At 37.6% G+C, this 15235-nt stretch overlaps 1 protein-coding gene across 9 annotated transcripts in view; it reads left to right on the top strand.

Moving 5' to 3' along the window:
• Window positions 1-15235, top strand: part of LOC126272172 (uncharacterized) — a 483755-nt gene that overhangs the window by 420811 nt on the left and 47709 nt on the right. For 4 of the 9 annotated variants that reach the window (XM_049974815.1, XM_049974816.1, XM_049974814.1 and 1 more), the window contains one exon: window positions 9881-10126. The exons of the other annotated variants lie outside the window; for them this stretch is intronic. In XM_049974815.1, the coding sequence (XP_049830772.1) occupies window positions 9881-10126 (246 nt within the window). The remainder of the gene's footprint in view (window positions 1-9880; window positions 10127-15235) is intronic. 9 annotated transcript variants of the gene reach the window in all.

Raw genomic sequence — 15235 nt, 5'->3', positions numbered from 1 at the left:
TCAAATTGCTAGCATTTTCCCAAAAGAAAATGCCATATCTCACTATTGCCTCAAAGTAGGTATGGTACACTACCTTTTTCATGTCTATGGCAGTGACATTGGCTAAGATTGAGATAGCAAGTGTCTGGTTGTTCAGTTTATTTTTTAAATAGTCTATATTTTAGGACCAAGACAGATTTCTGTCCAACTACATTCCTAGGTAGTTAACACATTCTGCTTTGTTAAGTTCCAGACTTCCTTGGAGTTTGAATATCATTTATTTTAGATTGTTTTGTATTGAACTGCATAAGCTGTGTTTTTGAAATATTTAGTTTTAAGCCATTTATGTGGAACCACACACATACATTTTCTAGAGTTTTTATGAAATTTTTGGGAATTTCTTCTGCATTTTTATTTTTTAGCTTTGAATACCATCCTTTTAGAAATCTGCCAGCTGAGTATAACTTTCCATAATTTAAACATTCTGTAACCATTGCATTAAGCACACTTCTTGACTCTTAAGGAAACTTCTCACATAATGTCGCAGTCATAAAGTGTCTGCTCTCTCTCACTTTTTTGCCAACTTTCTGCACCAAATCACCAGTAATGACTGAAGGTCACTCACTCCATTTGTTGTCATGCCCATTTCTACAGCCATCTTTAAAAGCTCTCACCTTTTTCTGTCAAACCCATCACACATAAGTGTGAAGAAGTGTCCTTTACACAACTGTTACAGACCCTTTAAATTACCAAAAGTTATGCTCAGGTGACAGATTTGTATTAGGTTGTTATTCAAAACAAAATACAATGTGTTTCTTAATATTGGTGGGAATTATGGAAAAGTAGATTAAAGAGCAGGCTTACATGTAAAAATAACATCACTAAGAAGAAAATATACCTACCTTTTTATTTCTGAAGGCTACTTACTTAAAAAAGAAGTGCCAAATAGCAGGGGCTCAATTTGGATATAGGCAATATAGTAATGTGGCTATTAGAGAGACAAAGAAAGCTCAAATAGTAGGGTTACCACAATAAATGTCATGAGATGGACAAAAATATAGTAAAAGGTAGCACATATAGTTCACTCATACTGAGGTCTGAGTGACCTGCCCTTCCTTTTAATATATCACAACCAATTGTCTTGTGACAATTACCGAACTATCAGTTTAATAAGTCACAGCTGCAAAATACTAACACGAATTCTTTACAGACGAATGGAAAAACTAGTAGAAGCCGACGTTGGGGAAGATCAGTTTGGATTCCGTAGAAATACTGGAACACGTGAGGCAATACTGACCTTACGACTTATCTTAGAAGAAAGATTAAGGAAGGGCAAACCTACATTCCTAGCATTTGTAGACTTAGAGAAAGCTTTTGACAATGTTGACTGGAATACTCTCTTTCAAATTCTGAAGGTGGAAGGTGTAAAATACAGGGAGCAAAAGACTATTTACAATTTGTACAGAAACCAGATGGCAGTCATAAGAGTCGAGGGGGCATGAAAGGGAAGCAGCGGTTGGGAAGGGAGTGAGACAGGGTTGTAGCCTATGCCCGATGTTATTCAATCTGTATATTGAGCAAGCGGTAAAGGAAACAAAAGAAAAATTCGGAGTAGGTATTAAAATCCAGGGAGAAGAAATAAAAACTTTGAGGTTCGCCGATGACATTGTAATTCTGTCAGAGACAGAAAAGGACTTGGAAGAGCAGTTGAATGGAATGGACAGTGTCTTGAAAGGAGGATATAACATGAACATCAACAAAAGCAAAACGAGGATAATGGAATGTAGTCAAATTAAATCGGGTGATGCTGAGGGAATTAGATTAGGAAACGAGACACTTAAAGTAGTAAAGGAGTTTTGCTATTTGGGGAGCAAAATAACTGATGATGGTCGAAGTAGAGAGGATATAAAATGTAGACTGGCAATGGCAAGGAAAGTGTTTCTGAAGAAGAGAAATTTGTTAACATCGGATATAGATTTAAGTGTCAGGAAGTCATTTCTGAAAGTATTTGTATGGAGTGTAGCCATGTATGGAAGTGAAACATGGACGATAAATAGTTTGGACAAGAAGAGAATAGAAGCTTTCGAAATGTGGTGCTACAGAAGAATGCTGAAGATTAGATGGGTAGATCACATAAGTAATGAGGAAGTATTGAACAGGGTTGGGGAGAAGAGAAGTTTGTGGCACAATGTGACCAGAAGAAGGGATCGATTGGTAGGACATGTTCTGAAGCATCAAGGGATCACCAATTTAGTATTGGAGGGCAGTGTGGAGGGCAAAAATCGTAGAGGGAGACCAAGAGATGAATACACTAAGCAGATTCAGAAGGATGTAGGTTGCAGTAGGCACTGGGAGATCAAGAAGCTTGCACAGGATAGAGTAGCATGGAGAGCTGCATCAAACCAGTCTCTGGACTGAAGACAACAACAACAACAACAACAACATCTTTCCTCCCCGAGGAAGGAACTAATAGTTGTGAAAACTAGGAGAACTTGTATAGTTTTATCTGTTTGTATTGACAGTGTTAAAAATTTCACCACTTGGAGGGAAGCCCTGACCAACAACATTGTCTCATAATTGTATTGTTTTCCTTACAATGATTCTCTCTTCTTATACAGTTGGAATACCAAAAAATTTGAAACTAATTCGAAAGAAGAACTGAGCTTCTAGCAAGGTTATGGGATAGAGGGGCAGCCTCTGGTGGAAAAGCGATACGTAAAGTGAGGGAAGATGTATGTAGTAGAACTTTTTGATAGGAAAAATTTGAATGAAAACATTTTTGACAAATGTGAATGAAGTTGACAAAGGTGAGTTCGGTCCATCAATATTGAGGGAGGAATAAGGAGCTGTATTGTTTTGAAGCTCCAAGAATTGATTACATCCGTGCAGAATTGCTGAAATTCCCCAGAAAAAAGTTGTAGACATGTTATTTGAGATGATAGACAATATGTAAATGACTGCATAAACATTCCATATTCCAAAGACTAGAAATACGAAGTAGTGTGAGCAGTTACGAACACTGATCATTGTATCGGAAGCCGTAAAAATACTAACTAGGATTACCTTCCATTTTGTAGAGCAGAAAGTAGAAGATAGTCTTCAAAATCAGCAATTTGTTTGAAAGGAACTGTGGATCACGAGAGACCATTATCACTTTCTCAATTAATTGCAGAGTAATCATTGAAGTTGAACACACCAATCCTGATCACCTTCATAAACATCAAGAAACATTTGATGACATTTACTGTTTGAAATTGTTCAAAGAAATGAATAATTCAGAGACCAAAGAATAAGCTCCAAAAGAATCAAATGCTTTCCCAAAGAAGTTTAAAATATTTAAGTGTGTTAGACAGCACTCAACTATTATTGAATCATACATATAAATCAATGAAGGAATTTTCAGACATCAGCAGCAGTGAAATAATAATTCATGATGAGAGATGAATCAAATAATAATAGATGAATGTAGCATGAAGATCAACGGAAACGGGACAAAAATTGTGAGGTGCACAAGAGGTGGGAAACAGAGCACAGTTGTGCACCTTGCAGGTGAGACGCTTCGGGTACAGCAGTTGAAATAGCTGACAAAAGAATCACTTATCTGGAAAATATGCTGATATCAAACAGTGTCCCTTGGCTACTATGAAATGATTTTTAAGGAGATATATTTAAAGCATAGGTATGTATGGGGCAGAAACTAGGATTTGAGGGAGTCAGAAAAGAAAAGACTGAAAGCTTAGATATGTGGCATTGGTGGATAATCTGTAAGACACCATGAGCTGAAAGAGTCTCAATCGAAGTAGTGCAGAGATCAACAAGAGAGAAAAGATGCCTTCTCAAAACCGTCACTGCATGGAGGAATATTGTGGTTAGCCACTTATTTTGCCATTCATTCCACTACACTACTCTGATTGAGGGAATGGGGGGGGGGGGGGGGTGATATGGAGAGAGCTTACAGAGACAGAGTTAATGAAGGAAATTAAAGCTGGTGGAAGATAAGAGAGTATCAAGAAGGGAGTAAATCTACTAACTTGAAGCTCAAGAAGAATGGTTTGATTCTGGTGTGGATTAAAAACCTTAAGAAGCTGAGAATTGTCTGTAGTAACAGTATAGGTCAGTAATTGTGCCCAGTTTTAATGACTTCATTATCAATTTGACTAAGCCCTAATTTCTATTCTTTTGTTATTGCAGAACTTACTTTTTAAATATGAAACAAAATTTTAGAGCAACATTTTTATTAAGTAGGTATCTGTAGAACTACTGTTTGGTGGCTAATGGGTTGTTCATTGCCATTAACAATTCATAAAGGCCACCATTCATCAATACAGAAAGATGAAGACATAGTCTTAAATTTGAGGTGTAATATGCGAGAGATCATTGCATTTCCCCTAAAGATTTTGGACTAAGAATGAGAGGGTCTGATGTGGGAATCATCTACATTTACAAAGCAATGTAAATAAATTTCATGAATGTCAGGAAGTGGACACCTGCATAAGCAACCTTCTTCTTCTTCTTCTTCTTCTTCTTCTTCTTCTTCCTCATGGCCTTGTATCAATCTCCACAGGAATGGCAGGTTATTTTGGCATTGTTAGTAGTAGTAGGGGGTGGCCGGATACCCTTCCTATCAGTCTGCATCTACTGTCTTCATTTGCAAGTGTGAATGTCTGCAAATCGTGTAACTGAGGTGGGACATGTACCAGCCCAGGATTCACGCAGTCGCCTGAAAACCACATTCAGGCTGTCTGGCATACTGAACCTCGTTGTTAATCAGCCAATCGGATTCAATGCAGGATCAGCATACCGTGTCCCAGAAGTGTATGTGCTCAAATGTGCTCACATATCTGAGCAACAACCTCAGTGCTGACAGTGTTGTTTTTAAATATGTATGTCTAGGAGGGTCAAATAAATTTGTTCCTGGATAGTTTCAGATCATGAATTAACTATCTGTGAATATTTTTAAATTCTGAATTGGAATGCCGAAGATTCAATTGTAATTGCACAGGAGTAAGTTTGGAGACATGACCTGAATATTGTTACTGGCATAGGTCCAGATGTATGGAGCCTACATATATGAACTTACGTTCATTTGATGATTGACTCCTAAGGAAGATATCATCCAGGCTGAATAGCGGAGGCAGGATTGTTTGATTTACCATTTTTCCATCAATTTCGTCGTTATCAAAAATAAGACCAATGACTTTGGAACCCCAAAGATCACAGAAGTCTCTAATCGTCCAGATATCATGCATGCATTGTGGAATATTTGTACCAGTTAAGATGGCTCCCTACTCCCAAAGAACTTCATTTTGACTCTCTCATAAAACAGTGCCTGGTCTGAGGATGCAATATGCCAATGTAGCTGTCCTGAACCTTGGTGACAGTGCATACCCAATCACAAACCTCGATTTACCTGTTGTTCTCTTCAAATACTTCATATTTAAATTGCACTTGAAATGAGTACAACATGTCTCTTCATGGCTTTATGAATGGAACTTCAGCTGTGTTATTTTCACTGCCTGGCTTTCCACAGGTTCCCACAGGATTTTTCCATCATGGCTGATGCACAACTGTCATTTTCTGAGTCACTCACTGTATAGGGCTGGATGACGAAAATCTCTAACCGAAGCAGAGAACAGTTTGACTATTGAAGTGATTCTTTGCCTTACCATTCACTCTTTTTCAGTTTAGTTACAATACAATAAATATCTGCAGAGTACCATTACTATAGCTTAACATCAGTATTACTTATTGATGATTTACAACAAAAATGTCTGATGTTTTGGATGTCCTAAGCCACAGTCATTTGTCAGTTTGTTAGAACTAGGAGATGTATTTTTTGTGCAAAAAAATAGAGACTGTATTAAACATGAAAAGTGTCACTTACTAATCACTGAGCATGTATCAGAGCAAAGTAAATAGAGACAGAATGCATAGAATTTTCAAGCATGTAAAAGTGGTAGATGACACAGACTGGTAGTAGTATTGGTAAGAGATCCTGTGCAGTGTGTGATGTGGAAGGAGGGAGGTAATGGAAAGAGTTAGTTGTGGGTCCGTTCAGGGGAGGGGTAGTCAGTTATACAACTTCAGTGGGATCTGCACTTTCAGTACATCCACTACAACTGAAGTTAATTCTCCTTTCTCATACTAATCTTCCTGCACAGTTCTTCCCTGTTTGAAAGTCTGTCTCAACATTTCTGGATCGTCTCCTTGTCAATTTTTTGCACCTATATTTTTATTTGAGGGTGAGTCAATAAGAAGTTGCAAAATAGGGTAGGGGAATTGTCACCATGAGTACCAACCTGATACAGCATTCGAAGTTCCTCCTGCTGTGTTCCCCCACTACAGTTCAGGTAAATACATGGGTGGGTGATGGAGTGGTGGTAGAAATTCATCACGCAATTTATGTAACTTTGTGGCGACAACACCAGATGAATGTACTCTCGTGTTGTTGGGGTGAAACAGCACTTTCTTCAGAATGAGATTTTCACTCTGCAGCGGAGTGTGTGCTGATATGAAACTTCCTGACAGATTGAAACTGTGTGCCTTTCGCAGGCAAGTGCTCTACCAAGGTCCAGACTAACAGTATCGGTCCAGCATACAGTTTTAATCTGTCAGGAAGTTTCAGCACATATTCTTTATCAAATAGGGTTCTTTTCCTTTCAGTTCCTATTGAAGTGATCCAATACCATGGTGTAGTATTGTTCAGTGACGGTTTTCTTCTTTTTTGTAAGAAGTCTGAGGCACTTCACCATAGCAACAACTTTAGACAAAAAGTTCTTCAGATTATATTTTAAAATGCTCCAAACTTAGCTTTGAAATGAAAAGGTACACCCACTTGTCTACTTCTACAGTCTTACCACCCACTGAGACTACAGTTTTATCGTTGCTAACTCATCCTGTAAAATATTAATTGCCATTCCCTTTGACATGTCGATGGCCTCTGTCACTTTGCACAGTGATCAGTGAGAATCACTTCATGAACTTTTATAGGGATTACCTCAGTAATCTCATCTGCTGGCGTTCTTGGAGGATCCCAGTCAAAAATATATGTTCGAATTTGAAATATTTGAACCAGTATCATCTAGCTGCTGTTGTAAATGGGGATGAGTGAACCAAACAGCATCCACTTTCACATTTATCATGTCACTTGTTGCCTCATAAAAAAGTGAATCACTGAATGGTACTGAAATTTTTCCACCTCAGCAAAAATTAAATAGCACAATGTACTAAATTACTGTCAAGTCTAAACTAACCTATTAATCCATCTCAGTACTGTTAATTTGCTGTCCAACAGATAATGGTACACAGTGGAAAACAACCTTGTGATAGCAACAGCCGTGTCTTCAAACACAGGTTCTAATTGGACTGATCTTCTCTTGTCTATTAACAGTAGTTTCAAAGATCATGGGTGTGCAAATAATATTCTAGCACCTAATATGTGAAATCGAACAGCCACACCCTATCGACAAAACATTCATCGGGTAGAAGATTGCTTTCAGTTTTCGATTATTGCACAGGTTTTAGCTGTTTATTAAGATTCAAACAGCAGCTTTACTTCACCAGTGAAGTGAATGTGCAAAATTTGATGTTATGTAGTGTTGATAGGGAACTTACAGCAGTTGGCTGGAGATAAATTAAACATCACAACATTTAACATATTTATTAAAGAGGGAAGTAGCAGAGCGCATTAACATATCTCCCTATCTCTCAGTCATAAAGGGATATGTGTTTGAGAAAGCTAGATTTTCTTTAGAAGTGTTGTTTTAGTTTGTAATGGATGTATTGGGTAGAACATTCCTTAAAAATAATTAATGACCGTTCTTTATGGAGATACATTCTGATCAGATCTCATGTGTTGTTGTTGTTTTTTTTTTTATTTATTTTTTTTTTTTAATTTTTTTTTTTTTAAGCTTCTCGAATTTCTGAAGTGAAGTGGGACTTTAAAACAAGTTCTTAAATGAAGAACACAACATTGTATCAAACACCTGAATAAATAAATAATTTTCAATACAAGATACAAATCTCCTGCAGTGCTTGTTAATGAGCTCATTTGGTTTGGCATAGAGTACATGCTTGTGCAAACCTTTTACTTAATTGTCCCATGCTCAGTTGCCCAAGACTGTGATTGAAGTTGACAGCACTATAGATGCTGACTGTTGAATATTTTCTGTATTGTAGTCACCATATCTTCTATTCACCAGCAATCTTACACGGATTCTCTTGATAAAATTTACCTTAGTCTTTTGTGGATAACTCTTACATACCAAAAATTCGTAGTCATTGTACAGGTCTGTTGTTGTTGTTCTGTTGCCGTCGTCATATATTTTTGTCACCTTTGAGAAATTATTCACTGGAATGTGTCTTCTCAAGTGCAGACAAATTGATGGTATTGCATAGGATTTCGTGCTGTAGTAATGGATACTATGTTACTCAGGTTGCTGCCAAATCCTGAAATAACATTGACATGATATTTCAGTGTTCTGACTGGCTGCTACCTTAAGATGTAAAGGTGATCTGCTGAAATACCAGATCCATCACATTTATAGACACTATATAAACCCCACAGTGCATGCATCGGAAGGAGTCATTGTTGCCCCTTAGCAAAGTGTACAAGCAGTACTAAAGAAGGTGAATATTCATGGTGTGTGGCGGTTAGGTGCAGCACTGACAGCTTCTGTGCCGTGGTCTTTCTATGGCCTAGTTTACCGCAATGGCTCTGACCTCCCAGCAGTTCAGCTTCACATTCAAAGTTGTCAGGAACAATGAAATATTATGTTCATTTGATTTCAGTATCTGGCTGCTAAACAGAGGAACATACCTTTCAGAGCAAATAGCAAATATAGACACCTGATATACAGGGTGATTCTGTGATATTAAAATCTTTCAGGGATGGTGAAGAAGGGTAAATGTATAAATTTGAGGAAAGGGATCCTAGTCTGGAAATGGCCAAGCCAAAGGCTAGGCAAAAATCTATTTAAGTTCCACCTAAGCATCATGCAGTGCTCAAACTAAGAGCCCCAACTCCTGAACTGTGATGATGACATATAGAATCCCCACTGAATACTTCTCCATACCCTCCGATAATTTCTCCTGTTGATGGACTAAAACAGTGCATGTAACTTGATGTTTAAGAGACCAAAAACCTTAAGTCTATGGTAAAGAAATAAAAACACTTGTTCAAAAATGGCATCCCCCCCGTGTCAATTCAGGCATGGCAATGTAACGCGAAGTTCTGTTGTACCTGTTCTAATATCCCCATTGCCGTTTGAACAATGTCACAAACAGCAAGAATTCTTGCCAGTATATCCTCTTCAGTATTGACAGGCATCTCATACACAGAACTTTCCACATGGTCTCGCAGGAATAAATTGAGTGGAATGAGGTCAGTTGGTGAGTAATGTGGGAAATGTTCCAGAAACACTGGTAACGGTACATGCATTCCAATGTCAAAAGTATCAGAAAGATTTCACTTTAAAGGTTTGACTCTAACGTTTCTGGACCATGGTCCCTTATCTCAAATTGATGCAATTACCCTTCTCCATTATCATTGTAATGTCATCACGGAATCAGCCTGTATATGCAAATCATAGTAGCACAGTTTGGTCGTGTTTAAGGCATTGCATAAACATAGTCAGTCGTCCATGCAGCTTCCATGTTATTGCATTCTTGTCAGCATAATAAATATTTCTTGGTGGAAAGAAACTGTAATGGTAGGTCCTCTTTTAATTAGTTGGCAAAGCTACAGGAATAGTGGTTCACACAACTTGAGAAGCACCCTACTCATTTGATAGGAAAATTAGAGAGCAGGTTTCCAGACAAAAGCCAGGGCCAAGGCCAAGTACGGCAGTCGGCAGAAAGCTCTCTACTCAAAGTTGTGCTTGATGACACATGTGCTCTGTAGGAGCTGCAACATCACCACCAGCACCGTCACCACACGGCAGGGTGCCGCGGCACGCCGACCCCCCCGCCTGGACCTCCAGAGTCATCGCTGCCCCCTCCACCAGCTACGCCCCCCGATCCTGGCCCTTGCAGCTCCGTCTTCAGGCTGCAGTTCCTGGGCTCCGTCGAGGTGCTCGAGGAAAGTGGGAGGAGACGCCGGCGACGCCTCAAGAAGCACATGGTTGAGGAGGCCGTAACACGTATTAAGGTGTCCATATGACCACTCCATCCCATGTCACACTGTACAGGCAGGAATTCCTAATGATAGCATTTTTTAAGCTATCAATTTCTGTATTTGAGATCTTCGAAACGCCCCAACTTGCACCTCAGGAAGTTTTGTTGTTAAATACGTGTTGCACAGTTATTGATCCACAATAGTGAATAAATGAAGTCCCAACATGTGAGCTTCCATTCTCTGAATACATTTTTGCCATATGAATCAGTCATTCTAATAACATTTCTGCCACACGAATTTCAAAGATGTCATTCTTTGTGATATGGAACCTTACAACCTATTCATACACACCATAATATCACTAATCTATAGAAGGCTTCCAGTAATTTCACAGAAGCAGTGAGATTCACTGCCTCTGATGTTCCAGATGTTTCTTGTCTTGCAACAGTAAATCCCTATTAAATTATAGTTATTCTGAAAATTGTATTTCAAAACTTGAGATGCATCATAATTGACATAAGTGGTTTGTGAAATTATATTGAAGATAATTAATTACACTAAGACAGTGGTACACTTGAAGCTCTCTCTTGCTATAATACCTTCTCTAACTAATAATTACATATGGAAATTTGTTAAGATTCTGATAGTTCTGCTTTAATGTATTGCATGAAATTTTAAATAAAAGAATGGAATTTTTTAAGAAGACATTATAGTTACCATTGTCAAAAAAATTGTTTATTTTCACTATTGCAATAAAAAGTATTACTTGTCTGTGAAACCCAACCATGAGAAGTTAATCAAAAGGACTAAATGTTCATTTGTCTTTTCTTGTATACTTAAACTAGATTGAAGGAAATAAGTTCTTAACAAAGAACACTCTACTGCTTTTGCTGGAAAATGAACTGTTCCATTGCACTGATTAACTGTAGTGTCTTTAAATTAACAGATTTAGATAAGTTGTCAGAACACTTCGTGTTGCAGCTACTGAGAAAAATGGTTTCCTAAGCTGTGTTTTTTTTTGCATCAGAAGACTGAAAGGCTGCAGTATAAACACTATTAAAACTGTGCTTCATCTATTTATGTTGTACTGTGGGTGTTTCTTCTGAACATTTAGCTAACATGTGACCCATTAGAAATAAATTTAAATGTTTGCAGTGTTTAGAGAAAGTTCAATCAATAAATATCCTCAATGTAATGTTTTCTGTAGCCTAAATTTCTTGATGTTTCTTTGAATTCAGAGGTAATTTTGAATTCGGGTAGTACAAGATATTGCTCAATAGTCCATTAACAAATCTGCTCATAAAACTGAACCTTCATTGTACTCTAAGGTAACTCATTTTAATCAGTGAAAACCTTTGTACTACTGCTCTTTTGTTCCTCATGACCATTTGCTGTAATTTATTTCCTGTATGGCATTAGCCACAGTGTTGTTTTGTTTGGTAATATGTAAGTTTTGTGCTTTACCCAGACTTATGTTCTTTTTTTCTCTCATTTTGCTGCCTGTGGCCCTGTAGGCATTGGTAAGTTTTAGTGTAAATTTTTTTGTTATAGAAATCCCATGTAGTAATGGACATAACATTGAATCTATGAATGTGAAATTTCTCCATTATAGAAAGGAAGATCACCAGCTTCTCCCCTGTTGTATGGATTTTTTTTCTCCCCCATCCCCACCCTGCTGCTTGCAGCGAGACTGTTAGAATATGGAACATAATTCCTGTGGCGATTTTTGCTTAGTTTTTGTATTGTCACTTTGTATTGTCTTTTAAACATACTATTTGCTCCATAATGCTACCTAATAAACCACAAAAAATTAGTAATGTATGTTTATTTTGTGTCCTATTAACATAGTCCCACAATATGGACTGTTAGTCATGTAGTACTATAAATTTTTTGAACATACTCTCAAACATTTTACTACTAGGTAAATGCCATCAAAACAGTCTGCAAAAAATCAAAATAATTAAAATTGCAAAGAACTGCAATGAACTCTCAGGTTTTAATGTAGTAATGTGTGGTAAGTATAAGTAGCATGTGAAAATTAGCAGCATGGTAATTATGTGATGATAGCTGGTTACTTATTTTCGATGCATTGTACTGTCGGTGTATAACATTTGTTTAAAAAGTTTTAAAGTAACTGTCATTTTGAACACTAATCCATTTCTGTTTTATTTTAAAGTGGGCACATTGTGAGTAAGTTATTTGTTTAGGTACTGGTTAATGACAGTACAATCTTGCAACAAAGTTTTAAATCTTTTAAGGATCTATAGGCAAATCCAGCATCACACAACTTCAATATTTTTTGATAGTGCTCCTGTTACACTTCTTATGATTAATAAATGTGGATGCAAATTTCTGAATTTATGCGTGATTTTTAGAAAGCTGCAACCAAGCTCAGTCGTGGCCTCTGGCTGTATAATTAACAAATGATGTTTTCAGTTATTTTTTAAAATGTGAAGACTTATATTTGTATTCAATTAAGTGTGTATGTTACAACATTAATGTTAATGATAGTGCTCAGGACTTTAATGTACTTTAATATTGTATAATTCTCATGAATAGTTATGTTTTATCCTAATTTCCATCTTCCTCAATGTATACACTGGAGGACAAGCTGTAGAAAACAGTAGAAATAGGATGTAGGGAGCAGCTTATGAACCCCACAACAAATCTGCATTGACATGGTTTGTTGGTAAGGGCAATTCAGCAGCGACTGTGGATATGTATGGATATGTCTACTTCATAGTATTGGTGACTCCTCAATTTCTTGTTGTTACTGCCAATATTGGAAATTGCTGAGAAGAAAGTGAGGAGGAGAAACCTTTTCAATTTCTCCCTGTTAATGCCAATACCGGACATTGCTGAGAAGAAAATGAGGAGGAGAAACCTTTGTTATTTTGGGTTCCACTCCCCAGTGAAACTTCAGTTTAGTTCAGACCATATTGAAAAGTTAAAACTCAAATCATAAGAAAAACTTACGCTTCATCCACCAGGACAGTTGGGGGCAGTGTTTTATGAAATCCATACAAATGTCTTCAGCGCAAATTGGGTGAAATTGGGTGTTAGGGTGGGGGGGGGGGGGCGGTGGGGTGGGGGTGGGGGGGGTGGGGGGGGGGTGGGGGGGGGAAGCCACGACTAAGAAGGTATAAAAGTTGTAAAACAAAACTGTCATCTTTCCTAGGAAATCGTGCAGTCTCCTGAAAATGCTTAGCAATGAAAAAGCAGAGGGTTGTGAAGTATGAATTGTTGAATGTCCACTGTTCATCAAATATGGCTCCTTCCAACTTTCAGATATGCCCACAGTTAAAGAAACTCGTGACAGAAGAAACTTACAGCAGAAAGTTTTAGTGGTGAAGGCGGTCTTTCTCCAGAGGTGGAATGAACCTTGGGGTAAATGTTAAACGAAGTCCATTTTTGACCTGGAGAACTAACTCCATGAAGCCAAAATATTTTGTGTGCACCCACATAACAGTAAGAGAGTAGTAATGATTTCAAATATTTAGGTCACATATAATACAAATAATACTTATAGGTACTGATGCTCAGACTGTCGTAGGCGGTAACAATAGTCAACTTCAGAGCATTTTGCAGCTGTAAGCACTTAGTTTAAAATGGAGTTAACTTTGTTGACCTTAAGACTCGGCCACCAAATAAATCGAAAGATCACAAGTTCTGTTCTATTCAACTGAATTTCTTCTGATATTTGAAAAGTTGTACAGTATTGTGCATCGATAAGCACTTAGTTTAAAGGTACTCCTCCCTCGGCCATTCACTCCTCCAATGATTTTAGAAATTCTGGAAAATGTTATTTATCTATTCCTTCTGCATTACTTGATCTTAAGTCCTCCAAAGCACTCTCAATTTCTGGTTCTAGTACTGGATCCCCATCTCTTTTGAATAGACTCTGGTTTCTTTTTCTACATCAGACAAATCTTCTGCCTCATAGAGGCCTTCAATATACTCTTTCCACATATCTACTCTCTCTCTTCTGCATTTAACAAGGGAATTCCCATTGCACTCTTAATGTTACCACCCTTACTTTTAATTTCACCAAAGATTATTTTGACTTTCTTGTATGCTGAGTCAGTCTTTCTGACAATGATTTCTTCTTTGATTTCTTCACATTTTTCATGCAGCCATTTTGTTGTAGCTGCTGCTCTTCCTATTTATTTCATTCCTTCGTGACTTGTGTTTCTTTATTCCTGAATTTCCTCAAACATTTTTGTACTTCCTTCTTTCATCAATCAGCTGAAGTATATCTTCTGATACCCATGGTTTTTTCGTAGTTACCTTCTTCGTACATATGTTTTTCTTTCCAACATCTGTGATAGCCTTTTTAAAGGTATCCATTTCTGTTCAACTGCACTGCCTGCTGAGCTACTGCTGTATCTATAGCCTTAGAGAGCTTAAAGCATATCTCATCATTCCTTAATACTTCTGTATCTCACTTCTTCCTGAATAATCTCTTAAATTTTCGCCTACTTCTGACCACTACTACATTGTGATCTGAATCTATATCTGCTCCTGAATACGCCTTATAATCCTGTATCCGATTTCGGAATCTCTGCCCAACCATGATGTAATCTAACTGAAATCTTCCCATATCTCCCAGCACTTTCCAAGTATTCCTTCTCCTCTTGTGAAATTTGAACAGAGTATTCACTGTTACAGCTGAAATTTATTGAAGAACTCAGTCTTTCTCCTCTCTCATTTCTTTTCCCAAGCCCAAATTCTCCTGTAAATCTTTCTTCTACATATTCCCCTAAAACTGCATTCTAGTCCCCCATGATTATTAGATTTTCATCTCCCTTTGCATACTGTATTACTCTTTCAATATTCTCTTATTTCTCTCTCTCTCTTCGTCTTCAGCTCACAACATCAGCATTTATACCTGAACTATCATTGTCAATTTTGGTTTGCTGTTGATTCTGATGAGAAGAACCCTACCACTGAACTGTTCATGGTAACTCTTTCTCTGCCCTAAGTTCCTGGTAATAACAAATCCTATTCTTGTTACACTATTTTCTGCTGCTGTTGATATTACCCTATACTCATCGGACCAGAAATCCTTGTCTCCTTTCTGTTTCACTTCACTGACACCTACTATTTAGAGACTGAGCCTTTGTGTTGTCTTTTTCAAATTCT

The sequence above is a fragment of the Schistocerca gregaria genome, chromosome 5 (assembly GCF_023897955.1).
Source record: "Schistocerca gregaria isolate iqSchGreg1 chromosome 5, iqSchGreg1.2, whole genome shotgun sequence".
NCBI classification, from domain to species: domain Eukaryota; kingdom Metazoa; phylum Arthropoda; class Insecta; order Orthoptera; family Acrididae; genus Schistocerca; species Schistocerca gregaria.
This window is presented reverse-complemented; position numbering and strand designations above follow the sequence as displayed.